This window comes from Heterocephalus glaber, unplaced genomic scaffold, assembly GCF_053883595.1.
Source record: "Heterocephalus glaber isolate CG9 unplaced genomic scaffold, H.glaber_assembly_v1.0 deba00001606, whole genome shotgun sequence".
NCBI classification, from domain to species: domain Eukaryota; kingdom Metazoa; phylum Chordata; class Mammalia; order Rodentia; family Bathyergidae; genus Heterocephalus; species Heterocephalus glaber.
The window spans coordinates 17,321,125-17,348,738 of record NW_028258377.1 but is presented as its reverse complement, the minus strand read 5'-3'; the positions used below and the strand labels follow the sequence as shown (position 1 = coordinate 17,348,738).

At 36.6% G+C, this 27,614-nt stretch overlaps 1 protein-coding gene across 3 annotated transcripts in view; it reads right to left on the bottom strand.

Moving 5' to 3' along the window:
* Positions 1–27,614, bottom strand: part of Ubtd2 (ubiquitin domain containing 2) — an 81,989-nt gene that overhangs the window by 16,930 nt on the left and 37,445 nt on the right. For 2 of the 3 annotated variants that reach the window (XM_087194834.1, XM_004836379.4), the window contains exon 2: positions 9,370–9,606. In XM_087194834.1, coding sequence (XP_087050960.1) covers positions 9,370–9,544 — 175 coding nt within the window. In that variant the 5' untranslated portion in view covers positions 9,545–9,606. Of the gene's footprint in view, positions 1–9,369; positions 9,607–11,484; positions 16,176–27,614 lie in introns of those variants that run through there. The other variant, XM_021239578.2, reaches the window with a different exon arrangement.

Here is a 27,614-nt window from a genome sequence, read left to right as displayed (position 1 = left end):
GATCTAATAAAGGTTAGATTTGATGGAAAAACAAAAGGAAAGAAAATCACCCTACTGGGAAACTAGGTTGACAAAAAACATAGAAAATTTAGTGCTTCAGGTTCATTTAAGACACTGTAATTGGGGCTGGGGGATGTAGCCCAGTGGTAGAGTAGTTGCCTAGCAGGAGTAAGGTCTTGAGTTCAAGCCCCCAGTACTGTGTCCCCCAACTCAAGACACTTTAATTGAATTATCTGTAGGTAACCGAAGCTGAGTGGGAAAAAGGGTAAAAGTTTGGAAAGAAATAATCTCCAATATACAAGTTTAAACAAACAAACAAACAAAAAGCAAGCACCTTAAGAGTACTTACTAAACCAGGCATAGTGGCACATGCCTGTAATCCCAGCACTGGGGAAGCTAAGGTAGGAGGATCACTGCAAATTCGAGGCTAGTCTGGGCTATATAGTGAGTTCAAGGCCAGCCTGAACTACATACAGAGACCCTGTCTCCAAAAGAGCGCTTACTAGTTCTAGCCCTAAGAACTTCATATATATTAACATTTAATACTCAGAAGAACTATATGAATCTAATGATAACTGGAATAGAAGTAACTTTTGTCCAAGGTCACACAGCTAGTGACAGTGAAAATAAGCAGAGTCCTAAAGAAGTACATGTGTTACATAAAGAGTACAGGGCTTGGTTCTTAAATTAATGATATAGTTATCAGGAAGGAAGAAATGAACATGGACAAAAAATTTTATAGGCCAAATATAAGAGGGATTAAAAAAACCAGAACTGACTCACAAAATGCAAGAAATTAACAGTGATAAATATAGTTCAACAACTGGACAATACTTGCCAAGGTGTCAATGACAGTTCAAAGAAGGAAATGAAGGATGAAGCCTCTGATATTTGTCCAAAGAAAATGGCTGTGACAGAGAGGAGTTTCAGTAGCATAAGGTGCCATATATAGGGATGAAATGGACATAGTACTGCTACTTCTCATCTACAATAATCGAAACTGTGAAAAATGAAGCAACAGAAGATGGAGATATTTGCTTAAAGAAACTGTGTTTAAACACAACAGGAAGGAACCACTTTAAAAATTCATAGCATAGGGCTGGGGATTTAGCTCAGTGGTTCCGGCGCCTGCCTCACAAGTGCAAGGTCCTGACTTCAATCCCCGGTACCAAAAAAAAAAAAAATTGATAGCATAGGAATTTTTCTACCTTTCCAAAATGACTTTTAGCTATATTTGCACTTGCAAAAGGTTTTAATCATCACTCTATGGCTACTAAGGTGCCGTTCCTTTAGCAATTTTCCACTAATTCTTTTTGTTTGTTTCTTTGTTTTTTTTTTTTGAGTTCAAGACTGGCCCTGAACTCACTATGTAGCCGAGGCTGGCCTTGAACTCACAACAATCTTCTTGTTTCAGCCTCCCGCGTGCTGGGATTATAATGCACCACCACACCTGGTTCCACTAGTTCTCAAGACACTCATTTGTGTAACTCAACTAATGCCATCTATAAAAGGGCAATCTTTTTCTTTTTCTTTCTTTTTTCCCTTTCACAAACCCATTGTAGGACTGGACTCTTAGCAGAAACAGATGGCCATGAGAATAACTGCCAGGGATCATTTCCCCAGGCCAGGAAGTCCTGAAGGCTCCCCATGGTAGGAAGAAAAGTGCCAAGTCCCTATCTTCTGTTCTGATTTCATACATAATTTTCTGAAGATGTTTTTGTCTTGGTTGGCTCAGGTGTCCTATTTTTCTTGGTCAACTGTATCAATGGCTACTTTCAATTAGGCTTCAAAATGTATTTCACTAGAAAATTATGAAGATAAAATAAATTAGATGCCAAATAATAAAAACTGCTTTATTAAATCTAATACTTAACTCTTTGAAGCAGTCTTTCTGTCTAAAATGAAAGATGTCTTTTTAAGTGTGTAAAGATCTCATGCCTTAGGGCCAGGGATTTAGCTCAGCAGTTTCGCCGACTGCCTTGCAACTGCAAGGACCCGAGTTCGATCCCCTGTACCAAAAAAAAAAAAAGATCTCACTCCTTAGCCTTCTATGCTCTCGCTCCTAAAAAGGGTAGCTCAAAAAAAAAAAAAAAGTGTAGCTCAGTGTTAAAATTTTCACTGCTTGAGACTTGTACAGATATATTGAACAGGTCTACAAAAAGCTAAAAAAAAACAGTGTTTGCAAGGAGGGGTGGTGGTACACACCTGCGATTCCAGCACTCGGTAGGCTGAGGCATGAGGATTCCAACTTTGAGGCCAGCCTCGACTACACAATGAGACCCTATCTCAAAAAAACTTTAAAAAATTTGTGTAAGGATATGAAAGTGTTCTCTGGATTGTGGTGATGGTTTCATAAACCTGACCAAACTCTACACTTTAAATAAAGTGCTATTTAGTGTATTTCAATTTACTTCAATAAAGATTTAAGAGTTAAATATTTAGATCATACTGGCAGTGTGATTTGGAAAAATAGCCTTCCCAAATTAAGGCAGGGGCAATGTCCTAGAACCCCAAGGCCTTTGTGACACCACAGGTCTTTTCCAAAGCCTGGTGAAAAGGACATCTTTATCCCTGAGTTCTTTTTTCTAACTGTCCCAGACAGCTTGAACTCTTCTACTTTTTAGTAACCATGACCTCATTATGGCAAAGGAAAGCCTCAACATTTAAATGAGTTGAACACAACTAAAAAGAATGAAAACACTGAAATGACAAGAAAAAAATAGAAGAGAAAGAAGCAGCAAAGGTTCAGACAGTGCACATTTGAGCCTGATGAAGAAACAAAAGACTTCAGGAAAAACAGTGAGGAATGATAAAAGCAGCAGTGACTTTTATCATACCCAAATTTGATTTTAGAGCCTAATTTGGGAAATACTGAATAGTACCTATCTCACAAGGTTCTTGTAAAAATAAAATAATAAAACACATGTAATTGCCTATTATATATAGTAAATAATAGAAAACACTAAATAATGTTGGTTTTCTTCTCACCCAAGTTTTAAATCTCAGAAACAGACTTTGGGGAAGCACTCACCAACAGCAATATCACAAATTACCAAGGTTTCTTAAGATTTGAGTCCACTACTTCATACTTCATGGGATTCTCTACAAACCTCAATTACAACAATGTCAAAAGATCATCAAAATTATCCTTAAATCTAACATAAGAGCAGTCTTTCAGGACTGCAGGGATGTTAACTACAGGTTTTCTCATACAAATACTTTGATAGGAATGACATCAAGCCTCTCTGTAGTTGAGCTTTAGGAAAAGCAGAAGCCTTAGTTAGCTATTTCACCACACTAACTCAGCTGGCAAGAGTGTGGCACTCAGAGGAATCAATCCTATGATCCAACAAGCAGAAGGGAAAAATGGCTTTGCTTACAATTGTTAAACTTGTGTGATATTCACACTATGAATTGTCTAACATTTCACCACATTTTTGTGGGGATGCTTAATCTTTAATTCCAGGGTTTCTGCTCTTAAAAGGCAGTGGAAGAGCAGCCCAGAAGCACTTGGACATGGGGGTCTATTTAAAGCTGACCCAGCATTACAGAAGTAGCAGTTAGTATAGCATATTCTGTGGGACCAGGTCAGAAACCCTGCTTCTCTTGCCTCAATCCCTAGAATGACACAAAAAGGAGGGCTTTTCAGAGATAAGCCTACTGACTCAGGGACAACCTCCCACCTCAGTTATTTTCAGACTTTATAGCTCTAATTGAAGAAAAAAATGACAGCAGCAGAGGAGTAGATAAATTTACATTTTATAACTCCAAATCATTTTTGTCTCTTTGAAAATAGAGAAGAAAATGATACAACATTTAATTTGTGATTAATCAGTAATCAGTTCTTTTATTAAGGTCTTGTGTCATTTCCAAATACTACAACGGCCTGGTAAAAATCTCCCATCTTCTGTGTAAGGACAGTATCTTCATGCCTTCACTGTTTTGTTTATGAATTAAATATCAATTAAGTTTCTTAAATGACAATTTTTTTTTTTTGGTACTGAGGATCAAACTCAGGTCCTTGAGCTTGCACAGCAGGCAGCAAAACCACTGAGCTAAATCCCTGGCCCCCTAGATGACAAATTCTTACAGGCAACTTTAAAGCAATGAAAATTCCTGGCCTGTTTCTTTATTCTGCAGTGCTAGAAATTGAACCCAGGGTCTTACATGTACTAGGCAAGTGCTCTACCACTGAGCTACATCTTCATCCCTTGGCTTGGTTTTTTTTTTTTTTCAATTAAGTTTATTGGTACATTTTAAGTATACAATACAGTTACATTCAGCATTGGGATCTTGTACCTTTACATGATGTATCTTAGCTCTTATTTTTTCCCCATTCCCCAGCCCTCCCTTCACCCCCTCCAACCTTCCTTATTTACAAAGACTTTGTTTCCATTTTTTTCCTTTTCTCATATTTTTTCTTTTCCCTTCTTTCCTTTCCCCTACCCTTCCCACTTCCCTTACTCCTTTAAACCTTTTCTTCCTATTTCACATTTTGAATTATACATTTTGATCCTTATTTACACTTTCAGTTTTTCACAAGGAAGAGGATCAGAAGTCCAACCATCTCTGCAAGCTGCGGCCCCTTGGCTTGCTTCTTAATGGGCTTTAGACACACCTATGAGAAAGAGAAAGGTCTATACACATGCATTTCCTATGTCGTAAGGAATCTGCTTGTTTCCCTTTAGTTCTAATAGAACTACAAAAATTTAAAGTACTCTACATAATATACAAGGGATCTGAAACATTTGACATGGAATAAACAGCAATGATATGTGCATTCACTTTACAGAACAGAGATGAAATGATCTGTCAGGGGTACACTGAGCTACTTCAGTTACTCTTACTGTATATCCAAGACTTGAGTTCAAATTCCAATTTCATGACTTATACACCAGAGAAAAACATGCAACTTCTCTGTACTTCAGTTTTCCTTTTTTTTTTGGTACCAGGGATTGAACTCAGGACCTTGCACTCATAAGACAGTGTACTTCAGTTTTCTTGTCTGTGTAAAATGAGAATTGTTGTTGGGTGATTATTCCAGGCATGATAAGTAATATTAAAAATAACTTATTAGTATTTCATTATTCATGATTCTCAGTTTAGTGTTCTTTTCAATATATACTGGCTCTTTATATGTAAAATCCTTTTATGCTTTTTATAAGTGCCTCTGTTGCCAAAACTTTATTATATATAATTTAACTTGTACACATTTAATATATTTTGAGATAATGGTAAGAAAGAAAAAAAAAATTCTAGGAAACTCAACCCTGCCCCGTTCATACAACAAACTGTGAAAAGAAGAGAATAACAAAAGTCTGGAGCTGGGGGTGTAGCTCAGTGAAAGAGCTCATGCTGAGCATGCATGAGGCCCTGGGTTCAGTACACAAAAGTTGAGTCTAAGAATTATCTTTTCTTATCAGGTCCTTATGCACTTAAGGACAAAAAGGAACAGGACTTCAAAAACCAAACTGAAGAATTAGTAAATTTTAGCTACAAAGTAAGAATAAAGTTGGATTGAACAGTCTTAAAGGTTAAGAGAGGAGCTTTTACATTTAAATTGCAGGGACACGGGAAACATGCTAGAAAAAATTACCCTAATAATTATGAGTTAATTGTAGATGCTAAACAATGAATGGGGATGTAGCTCACTGTGCCTACCTAGTAAGGAAGAGGCAATGGGTTTGATCACAAGTATCAAAAAAAAAAAAAGGAAGAAAATAAGAAAGAAAAGAAAAAGAAAAAAAACCAGCTACCTTTATAGAAAATTAGAAGGCAGGGGAATGCAAGAGGCAACAGGCAGTTTAAAAAATTCTTTTAAGGGCCGGGGATTTAGCTCAGCGGTCTCACCACCTGCTGCGCAAGCACAAGGACCTGAGTATGATTCCTGGTACCAAAAAAAAAAAAAATTCTTTTAAAATTTCTAAGTGTAGCTAGGTGTGGTGGTGCATGCCTGTAATCCTAGCACTCAGGAGGCCGAGCCAGGAGGACTGCCTCAAGTTCAAGGTCAACCTGGACTACATAGTGAGTTCAAGGCAAGCCTAAACTACATAGCAAGACCCTGCCTCAAAACAGAAGGAAAAAAAATGATGGTAACTGTTTATTACACACATTATCAAGAACCGTTTATATTTCTGCTAGGAAAATAACAGTATGAATAAAGTTGAGATAATAAAACGACATGAGAAGATGGGATAAAATGAAAACAAGAAAGTACAAGGATTTGACTGAAGAAAGCCTAAGAGAGTGTGACCTAGGATCTTTCCAGACTGTTGAACTACAATGTGCTTAGCTGACCTACAATGTGCTCAGTACTCTTACAGGTAATATAGAGAAGGGATAGAGATGAACCAGGTATAAGATGAGGCTAACTTATGTCTTCATTATTTTGCTTTCTAGTTAATAAATCTACTAGGACTTGTGGTTCTCAATCAACCCAGCCTCAAAATCACATCAGGGATATATGCTCAAGGACAGAATAACATAAAAGCCAAAGAAAGCTGTCACTAATAGATAATACATCCATAAAAAGGATAAAAATTTCTAATTCAAGATTTTGCTGCAGGGCTGGGGATTTGGCTCAGTGGCACTGTGCCTGACTCACAAGCACAAGGACCTGAGTTCGATACCCGGTACTGGAAAAAAAAAATTTTTTGCTGCAAGGAATTTACTTTTTAATGTTAGAGTTCAGGAAATAAAATCATGAATGCCACTATTTATTAAGTATTTTTTGAATACCAGGCACTATGGCAAACAATTCACATGTACTGTATTATTATCATAGTGCATCAATACAACCTCCCATGAGGTAGTTACTGTCCATATATTACATGTGAAAGAACTGAAGATTTCAGAAAAACGATTTGTCTAAAGTCATATACAGTAGTTGGAAGTAATACAGTCAATCAGAAGTGAGACTGGATCTGATAACACAACTTGAGCTAAACAGCCAAAGTCTATGCAATAATTTAAGCTCAAAATGTGAAGTACTTTGGATACTTAAAATATAACAACACAACATGTCCAAAGTAAAATTTCAAATATGTAATTACATTAAAAAGATGAAATGAATTTCAGTAATATCACTGAGCAAGTCTAGGTAAAAGCACACAAACTAAATAGCTTATTTATAAACTGATGATGAGTTAGAGAATGTATGCCAGAACATAATTTAAGGTTCACTCCACAAATATCATTAGTAGGCTTCAAATATGAACAAAGGAATTCAATCAAAAGTATCAATGAAAATAATATCAATAGCCAGAAAATTACAGAGCTCTGAAAGAGGAAAGCTCAGGCATCAGCTTTATTCTTTCATGCTTACACAGAAAATACTCCTTAAGGAGAGAGGAGAAGTAGAAGCTCATTCAATACTCTCATATTTCCAAGAATAATTCTCCCTAACTTGTTGGTTGGTGTTGCTGCCAGCAACATTATTTTTCTTGACAGTTCATATAGATAAAGAGGAATGAGGGACTTGCATCTTTAGGGATCTGAGTCTCTATCCAACAGACTATACATAGGCCCTGCCTTACATGAAATAGAGCTACTTAGCCTTTATGACCTTTAAAACAAGATCACTACTGGCAGAACATAATCATACTCCTATAGGTAACTTTGTTACTTACAAAGTAAAGAATTCAAAGTTCCAAGGTTCTGGATCTCAGGGTTCTAAATTTAGGGAATCACACATAGATGACTCTTCTTCTACCCACTTGCCAACCTACACAAAACATATATCCTGCTTGGAAAATATAAGATATAACCATCAAAATCGAAAAAACTAATTATGGAGGCAAGCCCTTCACTTAATAATATATAAAAGGAGTAGCTGAAGATAATTATAGGACTGAAAACAGTCAATGGAACAATGTCTATCACCTCCTAATCCCTAACCACAGAAAAGGTAGGAATTTATAGACTATCCATGAAAATTGGGAGTATACAGTCACACTAAAATTGCATTCTACTATATATAAATTCTTCAAATATAGGAGATCATTTTTATATATGTGTAGAAAAAGTGATCAGTGGGCGCTCAATAAATGTTAGCAACACAAAACCATCTTAATAAGCTCTTGCAATGAACAGATAGCTACAAAAAAGGTATATTTCTAGGAAGCACATTTAATTAGAAAATTAATGGAGATTTGGAAAGCTGGCAAGGACAGCGAGTTAAAATATTCAACACAGAGTTGAAGGACATAAAGCAGACGGTTAAATGTGAAAAGCAGTGTTCTCCTAAGAATGGAGACAAAGAGAGGTATGGGGGAAAACAGTGAAGGTAGTATAATAACGCGTGGGAACAAAACAACACAAGGGAATTTAGGTGGTTATCTATTATATGAGTCTGTAGAGACAACCTAGAAAAATATTAACTTGCAAAACTAAAGAGAAAAGTAAATGTATTAATACAGAAATCAGGGTCAGGGATTTAGCTCAGTAGTTTTGCGGCCTGCTGTGCAAGCACAAGGACCGGAGTTCGATCCCTGCTACCTGAAAAACAAAAAATACAGAAATCAAAAGGACAAAGATTATAAAAACAAAATAAATATCTCAGTGTAACATGAACTTTTTTTTTTTTGGTACCGGGCATCGAACTCAGGACCTTGTGCTTGCCAGACAGGTGTGGCGCCACTGAGCTAAATCCCTGGCCCATCATGAACATTTTTAGTATTTCTGATCACGGAGACCAAAGAAGAGCATGTGCATGGATCTAGCATATGTGTATCTAGAAACATTCAAAGCTTATGGTTGTCATGAGAATCCCATTCCTAAGCAAAGGGAAGAGGTTTCTAATAATGCTCAGGGTTAAAATCATAGAAAACTATCCTTAAGAACACATGGGACTGGGCCGGCAATTTAGCTCAGTGGTTCTGCCACCTGCCTTGCAAGGGGAAGGACTCGAGTTCAATCTCCAGTACCAAAAAAAAAAAAGAACACATGGGACTCACTTCTAAGTTTAGTTTTTATGTTAAAAATAGGCTTGATGAGAAAATATGATAACTAAAGGGACATTCATTGAATCTCTACGTCTCAGGAAATCTAAACTGAGACTATCTCTAGTGCTGGTAAGGAAGTCGTGAAGTAGAAGTTTTGAGGTCTTTACAGGAAACTAGATTACATGGAAGCCAGAAAACACATATTATCAATTATCTTCTATGATTTAAGATAACCTATACCATAAAAATATAAACAAACACTATCTCCAACTGAAAGGTACACAAAAATAGAAGAATACTATTATTTGCTACATTAAAACAATTAGAAAACACATAGCAAGAAAAACAAGATTCTTCCCATTTGGTTCTCTGCCATTAAAAACAAGCTGATTATGTTCCCTTTGTCCTTGAGGAATTCCAAACCTACCGTGTGGTAATGTTATATTTGCACCATCAATGATTGCTTGTGCCAGTTCATGATCATTGCTCTCAAAAGCATGTGCAGCAGCCTTCAAGGCATCCCAAATCTCTTTACGGCCTTCAAAAGCTGGTGCAGTGTCCCAAAATTCATCCCTCTTGCTGCGCAGCTGTCCATCTGTCATCGGATAATCGCTTTTCCATTTTGGTTTCTCCTTTTTCAAAGGTTGGTTACGACCTAGAGCAACTGAGGAAAAAAATTAAAAGGCTGACATCAAAATCAAAATATACAAAAGATTCTATTTTCTTTTCTAAAAGATACTACTGTTTGGGAAGAAAAGTTATCTGATAATTTCTCTTTTGGATTATTCATCAAATTATAACTCCCTCTCCCTTTTTCCCCTTCCCTCCCCCCTCCCTTCTCTCCCTCCCCCCTCTCCCTCTCCTTTCTTTCCTACCAGGGATCAAATTTAGGACCTCGCCCCTGCACTGAGCTAAATCCCTGGCAATCTGCTAATTTCTGTATTCTATAATTCTTCTAACCCACTTTAAAATGAGAGTAAATGGAGACACTAGATAGCTCTACGTAAAACTTTCAATAGAAAGTCTGCAGCTCTTTTCTATTCAGGATGCCTTCTTCAAAAAACTGTTTAAAGGAGTGACGATTATAACAAATATATCATCACTCTGATGAGAGATTTGATAATAAGGAGGATATGTCAGGGTGGAAAGTATATGGAAAATGTTGGCACCTTCTACTTAATTGTTCTGTGAACCTAAACTTGCTCTGAAAAAAAATACAATCTTTTTTTTTTTTGTACCAGAGATCAAACTCAGGACCTTGTGCTTGGCAAGGCAGGCAGCAGCACCACTGAGCTAAATCCCTGGCCCCCCAAAAATACAACCTTTAAAAAAAAGAAAATTATATTTTGTCCATTTTATGAAAAACTGCCTAGAATAGTATCAAATATTTCATCAAACTGTAATGACAGGATATGAGTCAAGGGATGCCATAATAAAGACACTACATAGGGAAAATGAAATGACGATAGCTTGAATGGCAGGATCATTGGACATATGAAGCCAGAAGTAGGAACTGAGAAAAATCCAAAGAAGCAAATGAGTACTTTTCAGTGTCCAAAGAAAGAACTGCAAAACCACCAGATCCATGATGAAACCAATTGGAGGAATGCTTCCTCTGTAGTGTTCCCCTCTTTGGTCTTTAGTCAAAGAACTGAATATCTCTTTCTGAATTTCAAACAAGAGCTAAATTAGAAAGGGGTAGGGTAGAACTAGTGCCTCACTTTTTTTTAGAAGAACTAGAAATCAAACAGGTAATACTGGGCCCAAAGGATAAGCTCCCAACCATAAGGAAGAAAAGAACAGCAATACTCTATAGCTCTATAGTTTTAATCCAAGAGGATTAGAAAACAGAGACCAAGAGTCCACTCCATTTGGCAGCATCCCTCCTTGGTGAGCATGTTACATGGCAGCAATGTTAGAACGAGTCTGATAGCAGCTTCTTTGCATCCAGATACTCACTAACCTACTTTCTATAGGTTATAATGACCTACAGAACCATGCCTATCTATGGCTCAGTAGAACTATATAATGCCATAGATAAGAAACAGTTCGATAGATGAGAGAAGTACAAAGAAAACTGAAGCTCCATGAAAAGATAAGAATGTTAGGAAAGTGTGGGTGGGAAATAAATGACAGGACAGGTGGGAAGGAAAAAGTATGTGTCAAAATTCAATGTTCTATATTTAACTGTAGGAAGAATACCAATTTAAATGAAATTATTCTCAAAGTGGTTCTAAAGGATCCTTGAAATTACTCCTCATTGGCCCAGGCTATGCTAGGCTATGCATAACAGGAAAAATTACTACTCCAGCCCCTGGATAATCTCTATACCTTATCGAGGCTATATTCCCACATGATAGGACCAACTAATATGACAAAGTGTGCCTGGTTTAACACCTGGATTAAATGAAACTCCCTTCACCCAATCTGGACGTTTTAACTATGGCAGAACATACCATGTCTCTTCTGTCTTCTCACTTCACAGTCACATACTATGCCATCACCACCTATTTTATACTTAAAACCCTCAGTATTGACTCACAATACTTTTTGGCCCTCTTCTTTGTCTTAGTGAATACAAAACAGGTGAGCTCTAACAGTGTGTGGGCAGCAGAGTAAGAACACCATCCATTTGATAGCACAGCTGGAAAAAGAATACAAGTTTCCTTAATCAGCAAATACAAATACATACATTCATCCATGCATGAGTGTCTAGGAAGAGTACCACTATAGATGTGCCTATTAAGTTTAATTCATAAGTGAAAAACAAAATCTATACTAGTGACTTTTCTCTGTATTTTCCTTTTTTTTTTTTTTTGGTGCCGGGGATCAAACTCAAGACCTTGTGCTTGTCACGCAGGCAGGGTGCCACTGAGCTAAATCCCCGGCCCTATATCTTCCAAATAATACTGATAAATATAGATACAACATAACTTCTAAAAGATATTCAAAATGTCCAGTAATCACAATACACCCCTGATTCCATCAACAATGAAATGAAAAGTAAACTTTATTTTCTGCTACATTATCCTTTAGATAAGTTAAAAATAGTTTATAGACAACACTCAATATTAGCTTACTTTGCAGAAAGTGGAAGACAGGGTATAATAAGTAGGTAAGGCCGGGGATTTAGCTCAGTGGCTCTGCCGCCTGCCTCGCAAATACAAGGTCCTGAGTTTGATCCCTGGTGCCAAAAAATAAATAAATAAATAAAGTAGGTAGATTTAATAAGAACCTCATTTGAATAAAGTTTTAAGTCTACCTAAAACTCAGTATTATCACATATATTAAATGTATCATAAAGATAACAGTATAATTTTTCTGGGCTGGGGATTTAGCTCAGTAGTTTTGCTGCCTGCTGCGCAAGCGCAAGGACCAGAGTTCAATCCCCCGTACCAAAAAAAAAAAAGAAAAAAAAAAAAAACAGTATAATTTTTCGGTCATTATGAGAGAATCATTCAGGCAAAGATTCAACCAAACTTCCATAATCTCAGTACCTAAAACTAAAGCAATTGAAAGATTCCCTCAGATTGAGAAACCTAACAGGAAAAACAAACTCATAATAAAGGTAGAAATACTTTGGAAGAAATAAAAGCACTTTCCTTATAAATGTGAGATAGCTTTCTTTTACCTCCTCATATTTGTAGAAGCCACAAGAACAAAGTCTCCTAAAAACAAACATTTATGCTGCTTAGGGATAACTATTCCAAATGTATTTTCAAACCTATATGCTATCAAAAGTCCATGGTAGGGGCCAGGGATTTAGCTCAGTGGTTTCGCTGCCTGCCCCGCAAGCGCAAGGACCTGAGTTCAATCCTCGGTACCACAAAAAAAAAAAAAAGTCCATGGTAGTTAATCTGAATAAAGATAAAAACAAAATAAATGCCTATGATATGACGGAAGCTTTTATTTCTCCAGATTATAAACATATAAAATATACATCTGACTATAAAATATCAATTATTAACATGCTTAAATCTTTTTAACATGCATTGTAGAATCTTTACAAAATCTGAGGTTAAAAGATTAATGTTTGGTAGATTATGTGCTTTGCATATGCAAGGCAAGGCCCTGGTTTTGATTCATGGCCCTGAAAAAAAGTTTCAGGTCAAATTAAATAAAGCTTACTGACTAATGTACCTTTGTTAATTAACTAACAAACTGGGGAAAAATAAGCATTTAGCAAATACATTTAAGCTATCCTCTTACTAAAACATAACAACATTTAAGGTTGTTATGAGGATTTAATTGATTTTGTAAAGCACTTGTAATGAATAATGTATGATAAAATTACAAACAGTGTTTGCTGAATAACTATATATACTTGTGGTGTTATATGAAATCAAAAATCTTCAAACATTTTTTTAAGAAGCCACAGGTTAGGGCCGGGGATTTAGTTCAGTGGTTCCACTGCCTGCCTTGTAAGCGCAAGGACTGGAGTTCAATCCCTGGTACCAAAAAAAAAGAATCCACAGGTTAGATATTTTTTTTCTTTTCATAATTTCTGAGTAGAACCTGGCATTCTGAGAATTCAGCACAAAGTCCCTTCCTTAATGTTAAAAAGAAGAGTTCTAGGTGCAAGTGATTTAGCTCAGTGGTTCTGCTGCCTGCCACGCAAGTGCAAGGACCCGGGGTTTGATCCCCGGTACCAAAAAAAAAAAAGAAGAGTTCTATTTCTCACTTTCTGTACATTTATCAGAGTATATTTTCTAGGATTTGCTCATCAAATCTCATGCTATTATTTTAAAGACAGGAAACATGTTTTATTGCCAATTTTTTTTCTAAATCTTTAAATCGCAGGAAATCAACTACCCTCAGTTTTCTTCTATGGTTTAATATTTCATATACTTTTTTTAAAAAATAAAGCAATCTGTTATTCAAGAAAATACCTTTTTTCCTATAAAGCCACATTACTTCAAAAGCTGACCCCAAACTTACTTTACTCTCTCCTCTTACTCATATTAATCTACTCATTATCTTTTGTTATAAACTTTAAACACTTCTTCCTGTTCTATAACAAATAGATCTAACACAGAAAACTCAAATAAGGCTTACTTCTCAGACATAAATAACCCATAAAAATATGTTTACTACATAACTGAAAGCATTTCACCAAAACTCATTTTGACATTTTATTGATAAGCAACAACAATCTTCAAACTGAAGTACAGTTACAATTTTCTTTTTGGTTTCTCTTTGAAAAACCCTGATTTAAAATGAAGAAAGGAGGGCCGGGGATTTAGCTCAGTGGTTCCGCCACCTGCCCGGCAAGCGCAAGGACCCAAGTTCGCTCCCCGGTACCAAACAAAACAAAACAAAAAACAAAAAAAATTAAATGAAGAAAGGAGAGGCACCAATGTATACATAAGGTAAAAATAGTAAGGTATTACTCAAACAATGTTTTAACATATTGAAAAATGAAAGCATCAGTTTCCCCTAATACAATAGCCTGAAGGAAAAAAAAAAAGAGTATTTAAAGAGCTCATGATAAAAGGACAAAAGGTTGTTTTAAAAAAATTCTTTGTAGACTTTAAAGCAGTGAGAAATAGGTAGGGGTAATGCTCCTGTATGAGACTGATTAGGGTGTCAACATCATGAAAAGAAGTTTTCTGCCACTCTAGATTTAGTTAAGGATAGTCTAGAACTCTTTCATAACAGATTGTGCTAACCTAAAAGGACATTTGCAAAATATTTTATTCTCACATAAAAAGAATGTATTATAATGTATATGTAATACACACATACATATTTGTTTTTATCTAAAGCAATTAACAGCCAAAAAATTTTTTAGAAATATGGTGACTGAAATGCCACCAATACCATATTCCAATCTTCTCTGCTGTTTGAGAATTAAAGGTAGAGATGTTAGATTGTACAATCCAACCTAATTTGTAAGAGAAAGGCACATAAAATCTTTCCTAGAATTATTTATTTTCTGCTATCAGATAGGAAAAAAATGCAGGAACCTGTGTTATGGTTAGATTGAGAATGTCCCCTCAAAGCTTCATGGGGGTGAAGCTTTTGGAAGGTGACTGGACTACGGGGTGCTACAGCTGACTTGCTATTAGGAGGTGGGTCTCTAGGGGTGTGACCTGGAAAGGCCTATCTCCCTCCTCCCCAGTTCCTTCTTTCTCTTCTTCCTGGCTGCTTAGATATGAGTGGCTTTCCTCTACCTAGCTCTTCTACCATGCTATATCTGTGTCTGAGCCTGCCAAGCATGGACTGAAACTTCTGAAACTGCAAACCAAAATAAATCTCTCCTGTATTTGTGATTGTCTGTCAGGTATTGTCTCAGAGATGAAAAAAAGTGACTAAGACAACCTGACAACACACTGTGCTACTGAATTGTAATGAAGTAGATACCCCTGTAGTTGTGGCATGCACCTAAGATCCCATAGGATTCCCATCCACAGGATTCCTCAAGGGTAGCAAATCTGACATCTAACAAAATCAATTAGTTACCCAATGGCCCAGCAAGGTTAGTTTCAAGATTCTATCTATAAGACGTATTTCTGTAAATATGAAACATAAAAGGTTGTTTCCTGTGGCCTAATTTGTAATTAGAAACAACATAAATGTACTGTGGTACAGCCCACATGATGAAGTACAACTGCCCTACAACTGAGTCATATAAACTTAAATACTGTGTTTCCCCGAAAATATGACCTAATCAGAAAATAAGCTCTGGCATGACTTTACAGAATGTTCGTAATATAAGTCCTGCCCCAGAATAAGCCCCAGCTAGAATATCAGCCAGATGAACATATTTCGTGTCTGTTGCAACACACAATGGATATACTGAATTATAAAATAATAATATATAATTAAATATAAATAATGACACTGATACTTAAAATGTAAATAATATAAATTATGATTATTTGGAAACACCAGAGTGGATGTCTTTAGACAAGCGGTAAACACCTGTGTAAAATGACTTATTTGCCTAATGCCCAACTGGAGTACAGACACAACACATGAATATGCACACTTGATATAATGGATATGGCTGTGTCTAATATGAATCTTTATAACTCAATATGTCATGTGTTGCAATGAATGTACTTAATGGAGTCATGTGAAATAAACATTTTCTGAGTTTTGATGCTGGCAATTTTTTGCCGCTTTTGTGTGGACCATCAATCTTAGCTGTCATCATTTTTTTTTTTAGTTGTCATCATTTTTATTGCCATTCATGTCTCATAAGTGTTCAATTAACATTTAATTTAATGAAAACTTTGTCAAGCCTACCTTGTAAGAGGTCATGACTTGGGTGAAGAATTCATGGAATAAAATCATTGAGAGTTGTGCTGCCAATGTACTGTAAGCAGGCTACATGAACAAGAAGTGCTCGTTTCAGCCCGCTCTATTGCTGGGCATGAGAGATTGGGGCCAATGGTTCTATAGAAAATTGGGAGTTCTAAGAAATTCAGGCCAGAATTAGGGATTTGGAGAGTTATGACAACGTTATAGAAGATGACATGACTGTATTTGAATAAATGTATTTTTGCACTGTTGTACATGAAAAATAAGACATCCCTTGAGAATAAGTCCTATTTTGTCTTTTAGAGCAAAAATTAATATAAGACCCAGTCCTATTTTGGGGGAAAAACAGTATTTTCAGAATTAACAGTACAGAATAGTAAACATATAGTACTATGTATCATGTTCATTTATGTAGTACATATATATCATGTTCATTTTGAACATGATACTGTTATATTTTTAGTGGGAAAAATATCTAAGAAAAAAATCTACAAAGAAATTTTAAACTTCATTAAGTTAAAATACTAAGAGGGCCGGGGATTTAGCTCAGTGATTCCGCCGCCTGCCTTGCAAGTGGAAGGACTGGAGTTCGATCCCCGGTACCAAAAACCCCCCCAAAAAACCAAAAAAAACTAAGAATTCACCTAGAATACTAATAATTATAATTGAAATGTTTGATGTTTATGTAGGATAAAATCAAATAAGAAGCTGCATTAATGTTATTAGGAACCAAAGTGGTTTCGTTAGCTTGGATTTTGGTAGTACTAGGGATCAAACCCAGAGGTACTCTATCACTGAACTATATCCTTAGCCCTTTATTTTGAGACAAGGTCTTGCTAAGTTGCTGAGCCTGGCTTTGAACTTGTGATCTTCCTGCCTCAGTCTCCTACATAGCTGGGATTACAGGTGTGCATCACTGAACACAGCAGAACCAAGAGTTTTAATAAAAAGAAAATCATAAAAATGGGAAAACTGGGTCCGGGGATGTAGCTCAGTGGTACAGTGCCTGCCTGGCCAGCGTGAAGTCCTGAGTTCAATTCCCGGTACTGAAAAAAAAAAAAGGGAAAACCGTTACATTCTCATAAATTGGAAATAGCAATATGAAATCATGATTAAAGATAAAAAATATTTTATAGCTCTCTGACTGAAAAAGACTAGAATGACAAACCAATAGCAGCAAGCACACCTTACTCCCACAGAGTTTTAAATACCATTACAACTAAAAGGAATTGTGGTTACTTGGAGAAATTCCTACTTCTATGTAAACCTAAGGAAAGTCTAGGGTATCTAAATTTTACCAAGAGCAAGAAAATGATCAAAGACTAATGAAATCATCTCAAAGGTACAAGGGAAACATTTTGAAGGAGATAATACCTGGGTCAAGAATACCTTTAGTCAAGAATGACTAAAATTTATTTTGATATACTGAATAAAAATTCATGAATCCTCACTACTACTGAAAAGAGGATAAGAGGTTAAGAGGGCGAGAAAAGGAAGATTTTTACCTAAGAATTCCAGTATAATAAAGAAAGAAAATGACATATTTGGAAAAATTACTCTTTTTACCACTCTGTAACAGATTCAAGTAAGGATCATCAACAGATATACTAAAGGTTCATGCGTAACAGGATATTCAAGGTGCCAGAGAATCACAACATAAAAGGGGGGGGATGACTGAAAGATACAGTGAATGTTTAAATTCTTAAAAATCTTGTTATAGTAAAAGACATATTGCCATTAATCCCCCTCAAAACTTAAAATATTCCTCCTCTCATTGAATACACTTACCTGACCATTCTTGACATTGTGTCTTTTACTGTAATAACTTTTTATTTTTTAATTTAATGTCATTGGTACACTTTTGATCTTGGGTCAGACTCAAAAGCCAAAAGCCAGCTACACCTAGAAGACACCTCTGAAAAGTAGTCACTTCCTAAAGAGGTCTTGATACTAGTAATAAAGCTACCTACCATAGGAAATTTACAAGCCTCAATGCAGAAAACAAACACAGAAATAAGATGCAACTCATAACCTCCAACTTGCCCAAGGTAAATCAAGGGGGCACTGAGGTAGAAGAAATCAAAAGCCACCCAGTTGCATTTTCTGCAATGGTAGCAGCGGAAGTAACAAAACAGATCAGTAAGGCTCTTGATAAAAACAAAACAGATAATTAAAGAGATGATAACCATAATGAAGGAAGTGATTAGTGAGTATAGATACAGATAAAAAAATAGAAGAGCTTAGGAATGACATGCAAACCACAAACACCCAAAATAGAAAAGAACTAGATTCCATAAAACAGAATGAAGTAGAAATCCAGATTAAAAATTCTACTGAAAGTATATACAGCAGAGTCAACCAATATAAAGACAGAATATCACAACTACAAGACAGGATTGTGGTTGGTGATCATCAAGTGAAAGGCCTCTTAAAAATATCAAAGGACCATGAAAAACAAAACAATAGCTGCTAGACAATGCAAAAAAGACTAGTGTAAGATTAATTTGAATCCATGAAGAATTAGAAGATAGCACAAAAGGCATAAAAAACCTGTTTACATGAGTAATAAGAGAAAACTTTCCAAGCATGGAAAAAAGAATGTGAGATACAGATAAATGTATAGAACTCCAAATAGGATCAGAAAAATACTATACCAAGGTATATAATAGTCAAGATTCCAGAAATTCAACACAAGAACAGAAAATTAAAAGCAGTTAGAGAAAAGAAATGAATCACCTAGGAAGGAAAACCCATCAGAGTCAGCAGATGCCACACCCGCCTAGCAAGCACAAAGTCTTGAGTTTGATCCCCACTACTGGGGGAAAAAAAAATAAGTAAAAAAAGAATCACACAGGACTTCTTAATACAAACCCTTAAGTCAAAGAGAGCTTGATATGATGTATTTCAAGTCTTAAAAATGAATATTTTCACAATGGGGGGGGGAATCCCTGGTAAGCAGAAGAAAAGAATATTTAATGTATTTCAGTTCTGATCCTGTTATCACTTGACCATTATGTTTAAAGTTCTCCATTGCTATGAACTTAATGTTTGTGATCCTTTAAAATTTTTATGTTAAATCCCTAATAGTCAATATATGGTAATTAGGTCATAGGAGCTGAGCCCTCAAGGATACAACTAGTGCACTATAAAATGAAACAAGAGATTATCTCACTTTACCATGATAGAACACAGCCAAGTGGAAGTCCTATGTACAACTAGGAAGAGTGCCCATATGTGACACTGAATCAACTGCCATCTTGATATTGGACTTTCCAGCTTTCAGAATTCTGAGAAATAAATTCCTGCTTTTTAAGTCACCTAGTGCACAGTATTCTGTTAGAAAAACCTGGGCTGACAAAAACAGATACTGGTACATAGGAGAGTACTGTTGAAACAAATACCTAAAAATGTGGAAGTAGCTATATAATGAATAAAGTCTCAAAAAGTATATAAGTTGGCTTTCTGTCATGATAATGAAACATTTGAGATAACTTACAAAGAGAAAAGGTTTATTTTGACTCAGTTTTGGAGGTTTCAGGCCATGAGTGATTTGCTCTGATGTTTTGTACATGTGCCAAGTCAGCACTTCATGGCAGGGGGATGTGGTAGAGCAAGACTACTAATACCCAAAGCCAGGGAAGAAAGAGAGAACAAAGAGGCCAGGTTCTCACTATCCCCTTCAAGGTCATGACTTGAAAGACCTAAAGACTTCCTACTGAGCTCCACCTCCCACTAGCATCACCTTGGGGACCGTCTTTAATATATGGAGCTTTTTTTTTTTTAGATAGGGTCTTGCTCTGTAGTTCAGACTAGCCTTGAACTTACTATGTAACTCAAGTCTCCCTCAAATTCATGGCAATTCTCCTGCCTCAGCCTCCCGAGTGCTGGGATCACAGGTGTGCAACACCATCCCCAGCCTATATGGAGCTTTGAGGGACATTCAAGATTCAAAGTATAGCAATGAATTTTGAAGTATATCCTACAAAAAGCCAATATTGCTGAGAAAGAACTCCTAAAGGCAGTTCCTCTGAGGGCTCTCAAAGAAAAGAGAAAAGCTGCAGAGAAACCTATCATCTTATAAATACATAATGATGAAAAGAACACTGGCAGAAATAGCTGGTTTACACCATTCTGATGAGGTCTTAGATGGAAATGAGAATGTCATTGGCACTAGAGGAAAGGTGATCTTCATTATAAACTGGCAAGAAACCTGACTCAACTGTGCACGTTTTAGTGTTTTGCGGAATGCAGAACTTGTGATCAATGAAACTAGTTATTTTGCTGAGATGACTTTATTTAAATTGACACATAAAAAGTGATATTTATGGGACTGAGGCAATTTCTAAGCCAAGTGTCAAAGGAGCAGCTTGGCTCCTCCTGATTGCTTATAATAATATGAAAAGAGAAATAAAGACAGAATTGTTAGGCAAAAAAAAATCAGAACTTGAAAGATTTTGTAAAACTTTCAGTTATGTGGATATTATAAAACAATAATGTGGGCTGGGGATGTAGCTCAGTGGTTTCACCGGCTGCTGCGCAAGCGCAAGGACCCGAGTTCAATCCCTGGTACCAAAAAAACCCCAATAATGATGATGATGATAATGATATATGGGGTCGGGGATTTAGTTCGGTGGTTTCACCTCCTGCCTCACAAGCACAAGGTCCTGAGTTTGATCCCTGGTACCAAAAAAAAAGAAAAAAAAGATTTACATTTGGAAGAAAACACCAAGAAGGTGGCAGATGATCACCTGATAAGGTGATTAGTGTAGGTATGAAACATGGATCTTATCAGGCTGCCTAGTAGGCACACAGCTCAATGGAAAAGGGTCAAAAAGAAGGAAGGAAATCTGCCAGCCTGGATTTCAAGGGAGAGACCACTCAGCTATTGGATGAGAATGTGCACTCTTCAAGACAAGGGAAAAATCACCCTGAAGGGAAATTAGAAATCATGACTAGTTGTTTTCAAAAGAGGAGTCCATCATTTTGACCTTCAACAAGCCAGATAGGCTCTATGTAATTTCAAATGTCTATTTGGTTTTTAGGATTATCCCTAATCTTCTTACATATTCTCATGTTCATAGAGCACTGAAACTAACTGGGCACATAATAGCTACAATGGAACAACAGAAAGAAGCTAAGGAAAAATCTTAATTTGTGTCCTAGTGCTTATCTGGTACAAAGCAAATAAATTAGCAACAATATTTTAAAAGAATGCTAAATTCCATTCAATAAATTGACTCACGGCAAGAATGCTTTTTCTTTCCTCCCAGTTTTTTTGTTTTGTTTTGTTTTGTTTTTTTGGTACCAGGGATTGAACTCAGGTCCTTCCACTTGCGAGGTAGGCCGCGAAACCACTGAGCTAAATCCCCAGCCCCTCCTCCCAGTTTTTATTAAAATATCCTTGGATATCTGGTGCAGGGCAAAATTTTATAAGGCCACTAGAGTGTCTTTCCTTCACTGACTATAGTAAAAATGTGGGACCGAATACAAAAAAGCAACTGAGGGCTCTGAAAAAAGGCCGATGGGGAGTGAAAACTTCAGGATCATTTCTTACTGGAGCGAGATGTATATAGTTGTTTTACTTTTTCTGCTCAGATTAGACCTGAAGCAGCTCCAGTATGAAAAAAGAACTTTGAAAGAGAAAGAGTCTGACTTTTCGGCCAGAGTACAGGGAAAGGAAAATCTTTCCTTTGTATTTCTTTTTCTTTTTTTTTTTTTTGGTACTGGGGATCAAACTCAGGACCTTGCGCTTACGAGGCAGGCGGCAGAACCACTGAGCTAAACCCCGGTCCCTTTTCCTTTGTATTTCTTAAAATCTCCTGGCAATAGCAATGATGGTGTAGTTACAAAAAACCTCAATGAGAAAACCTACTTTTTTGAGAGAAAGTAACCGAGAAAAGAGGTAGTATAATATAAAGAAAGTGCAGGTTTTTCTCCCTCTCTCTGTCACTTTATTATTACCACATTACCCCAAAGCCAATCCCAACAGAAATCCATAGCAGTACTGACAGGAACACTCTGAGAAGAATCTACCTTTTTATCTATAAGGCAGAGAAAAAGGGTCCTTGAGAATGGATATCACAAGGGTAAACCAGAGAACAGAATACCTTAAAATTCCCAGGTTCTCTCTCACCTGCACATTCATGTGGGCAGTCCCAAAGCAATACAGCAATGAATCTGAGAAATGAACTCTGATATGATACCACTCTAACCCCAGTTACCCAAGTGGTGCTAGCATTAAGCCTAACAAAAGCCTAGCAAAGTAAATTGATATCAAAACCACTTAAACAGGGCCGGGGATTTAGCTCAGTGGCACCACGCCTGCCTGGCAAGCTCAAAGTACTGAGTTTGATCTCTCGTACCAAAAAAACCCCCCACTACAACAAAAGACAGATCAGGCTATCTGAATCCAACCTGGCTAATGACCTCCTGAAGTAAAACAAAAACAAAATGGTGGTACATGCCTGTAATCCCAACATTTGGGAGGCTGAGGCAGAAGGATAGCTGAGAGTTTGCAGCCATCCTGGATTACACAGTGAGTTCAAGGCCAGCCTGGACTACATAGGGAGACCCTGTTTACACACACACACACACACACACACACACACACACACACACAATAACAGACTGATAGATGCATAAGATTCAATAAGGATCCAGATTCCCATACAAAATTCAAGATGTCCAGGAAACAATCCAAAATTACTCAACACACAAAAACCAGGAATATGTGACTAATTTTTAAGGGAAAAGATGATAAACAAATGGAAAGTCCTGAGATGACCCAGATGTTGAAATTATCAAAGACTTTCATATAATCACATTTCACAATTTAAAAAAAACCCTAAATGGAAAGATGTTCTTAGCAGAGAAACTATAATTGAGAACCAATACAAATTTAAGAAATGAAAATTACAGAATCTAAAATTTTAAAAATATAACTATAGGGGCCAGGGATTTAGCTCAGTGGTTCCGCCACCTGCCTCGCAAGCACAAGGACCCAAGTTTGATCGCTGGTACCAAAAAAAAAAAACAAAAAACACAAACAAACTGGATTGCCAGAACAGCAGAATAGAGAAGGTACAGAAAAGAATTACTGAACTTAAGATAGCAGTAGAAATATCTAATTTGAAAGGAAAAATGACCAAGATATTTTTTGAAACTTACTAAAAATCAATCTGTTTTATTAATGTCATGTGCTAGCAAATCTAAGTAACAGTGATACGATTCCCCACTAAAAATTAAAATATATTATTGGCTTAAATTCTAAACAATATATGTGTATCTTAGTCCAATTTTTAAAAGTTTTTAAAAAGATAAAGAAAGCCTCAGGGATCATATCAAAGTCAATATGGAAACGATATTAAAAAGTCCATCCAGGGATAGGAGCACAATAGTAGCACACACCTATAAACACAGGACTCAGAAGGCTAAGGCCCAGCAGATTGTTGCAAGTTTGAGGCAAGTATGGGCTGCAGCCTGTGAGATTCTGTCAAAGTTCAACATTTGTAACATTAAAATTTCAAGAAGGGAAAAAAGATATTGATAAAAAAGGATGTGAATACTTAGAACTCTCCAAATATGGTAAAAGATTTATTTATAATTTCATGAAGTTTAGTGAACCCTAAAAGGGAAAAACTGAAGGAAAATCACATCTAAACATATCATAGTCATGCCTAAAACCAAAAGTAAACAAATCTTGAACGCAGACAGAGAAAAAGAATACATTACATATAGGAGAACAATGATTCAAATAACTGGATTTCTTATCAAAACCCACCAAAATTAGAAAGTGAAATTATACTGTTAAAAAAAAAAAGCTGAAATGAAGTGCAAATCCAGAGTTTGACACTGAATAAAAATATCCCTCAGGTAGGACAACAAAATGACATAAATAACAAAAAAGTAAGAGAATTTATTACCAGAAAACAAACAATATTAAAGGAAGTTCTATAGACTGATGGGAAATACCAGAACTTCAGGAATAAGAAAGAATAACAATAATTAAACCTAATTATATGAGAAAAAACTTTCCCCTTTTTTCCTGAGTTCCTTAACTCATGTATGATTGCAAAATGCAAAAATAATACTCTGTATGCTATAGTTTGGATGTAGTTTGTCTCCCAAAAGTTTATACATTGGAAGCTTGCTCTGCAGTGCGGTGATATTCAGAGGTGTTGCATGACTTTTAAGAGGTAGAGTCTAGAGAAGTGGTTAGATTTCCTCAACCTGAGAGTAACAGGCCTGTCAGAAACCCAGCTGTGCAGCAGAAGCTGAGCAGTAGGCAAAAAGAGAAGCTTCATCTGTACTTAGAGATGAATTTACACCAATTTCCCATGCTTGCATTACTAGCTGAGCTCTACCTCTTGTTAGATCAGGGCCTCTATAAGATTCTCAGAGCGGGGCCAGGGATTTAGCTCAGTGGTTTCGCCGCTTGCTACGCAAGCTCAAGGACCCGAGTTCAATCCCCGGTACCAAAAAAAAAAAAAAATTCTCAGAGCAGCACAAATCCTAATGATCTCAGGTGGAGCTGAGGCAGTGATGCTAAGTGCTAGAGTACAAGTGAGTGGATGTATCTCAATCGTATAGCTGCCTCTAGTGGGAGGCTTTAAGTCAGAATGCAACATTTATTTTAGTCCATGCACAGCCTGCCCAGTATTTTACTTACCACTTCCAATCACACCTCTCTCCTGTACTGTGTGTTTGTCTCAGTCACAGTTTTGGTAAGCTCACAAGCTATCCCTAGCCAAAATGAGTGAAAAAGGTCACTGGAAAGATTCACTAATTCATTCATTTTTGTGGTGCTGGGGATTGAACTGTGGGCCTCACAAATGCTAGGCAAGTGCTCTACTATTGAGCTTTATCCCCAGCCCTGGAATGCTTTTTTAGAAAGGGGGAAAGACCAAATAATAAGACACAGACTGCATCCAAGACTGGCAACAAAAAAGAAAAGCTGCATTTGAGAGAAAATATCATGGGTCCTACTTAAATTATGTCATTATACATTATAATGTAATAATAATGGAAATAAATTGCACATAAATGTATTATGCTTGAATCCTTCTGGAACCACCACCAGCACCACCCTATCCATGGAAATACTGTCTTCCACAAAACTGGTCGTTGGTGCCAGAAAGGTTGGAAAGTACTGTGTTATAAGACTGGGGGTGCAGGCCTCAGAAGTAACTCATATAGTTCTCACGAGACTACAGTTAGTTCTTGAGAGATATTGTTAGTAAGACTGGCCCTTCACCTTTCTCTGGCTTCCTCTCTTGCCTTGTGATGTCCACTCTTTGTACATTCTCCTGCCATGATGCCATCTGTCACAATGTTACACAGACAAGGGGGGGTGTGCCCAGAGCTGGCAGCACGCTATTTGGACTTTTAGCCTTCCCAGGCTCAAATATCTTATTATAGTAACTGAAACAAACTAAGGGTTTGATCCTTAGGGCATGCAAAGTGAAACAAAACAAATGCTTATAAGAAATTAAACTCAAAGTAAGTTTAAAAAACAAAATGATAGGGGCCGGGGATTTAGCTCAGTGGTTCTGCCGCCTGCCTCGCAAATGCAAGGTCCTCAGTTCAATCTTCAGTACCAAAAAAAACCCCCCAAAACACACAAACAAAAAACAAAATGATGAATAGTAGGAACCAAAACATTTGACAATAGAAAAATAGAGAAAATCACTAAAACCAAAAGATTTCTTTGGAACTATCTTAGTAATTGATAAACCTCTAGCTAGACTGACCAATAAAGAAATAGAAGACAAAAATTACCAGTGTTAGGAATGAAAGAGGTAAAGAATAATAAAGAATACTCAGGTGAGCTGGGGGTATAGCTCAGTGGCAGAGCACATCCCTTGTATGCTCAAGACCCTGGGTTGAATCTGTACCAAAATAATAAAAAATAAAATTAAAAAAAGGGAATAACCTGACTAGCTTTATATCTGCTGAAGATGATGACTTTATCTTTGAAAATCATCCCAACCAAGAAACCTTCCAGCCAGGATATTTTCCCTACTGAATTCACACTATAATATATACTTAAAGAATTAAACTTGTTTATATAGATATTATTGGTAAATATTTATAATTATACCTGCATCTATGTAGATGTAGTTCTACATAAGAATTATACTAATTACACTTTTAGAAAAGTGTGAGTAACTCAATTTATGAGGCTAGTATCAAACAGAGAATACAAGACAAATATAGGAAAATTATAGACTATGTATCTCAAAAACATAGATACAAAGACAAAATAAATAAACCTGTCAGACATACAAAAGCTGAAGAACTCATCAACTGCAGACCTGCATCACTGGAAATATTAAAAGACCTTGAGGCACACAGAAAATAATACACATCTGAATCTTCATGCAAAGGAATGTAGAATATTAGCAACAGTTAACAACATGGATAAAATTATCTATAATTTAGAATTATACACTTAATATTATCTATATCTCCTTAGTGTATAATTGACAGAAAGAAGAAAGTACTTCAAGAAATCAGCTCCTCCATAAATGCAATGAGAACACTGGCAAAAACTGTCAATATAAACTTCTTCAGTACTATAGGAATTAATCAGTGGCTTACAATAATACAAGGAACACAGGAAATACTTTCTGATTCATGAAAAGCAGCTGAATCTCAGCAAATACAGCGAGCACTGTAGTGTTTTAACATGCCCTAGACTCTGCCTCTTTTACCTGCTCCAGGATGACCTTGAAACAACAGACAACAATCACAGGAAGGATCAGAACAGGGTTGGAGCTCTTTCAAAGCTCTGCTTTCAGAGAACTGTCATTATTTAGCCCATCTCAAAGTTCTCTGGAAAATGCCACTCAATAGAACTTTTTATTTGACTACTGAGATCTTCTCTAGAGTGAGTAGCCTTTTCCTGGGGACATTGGTTATAAATAATAAGCAGTGATCAAAATTGTTCCTGTATGAAGCAGGTCCCCTGGATAATACATAGGTCAAGAGAGAAGCCAGTCAAAGACAGGGAGTGAAATGAACAGAAAATCTAACATTCCTGGGAATCTGAACACCTAAACACATGGATAGGCTGTGTGCAAACCAAAAGCTGTGAAGATGTTTAGAATGACCAAGGACAACCAAGTAAGGTTGTAGACTCTTCTGAATGATATTAGTAGAAATTAAAAAGAGTAGGAATTAAAAATCAATGTACAGGGGGCTGGGGATTTAGCTCAGTGGTTCTGGCGCCTGCCTCGCAAGCGTAAGGTTCCAAGTTCGATTCCCGGTACCAAAAAATAAAAAATAAAATAAAATAAATAAATGTACAGTTGTAACTGCCTGAATTTTGAATATGTGCCCCAATGTTAATGCTGAGGCACTCAGCAAAGAGTGGGAAATTTACTGGTTCTAGGTTTTTAAGTTAAT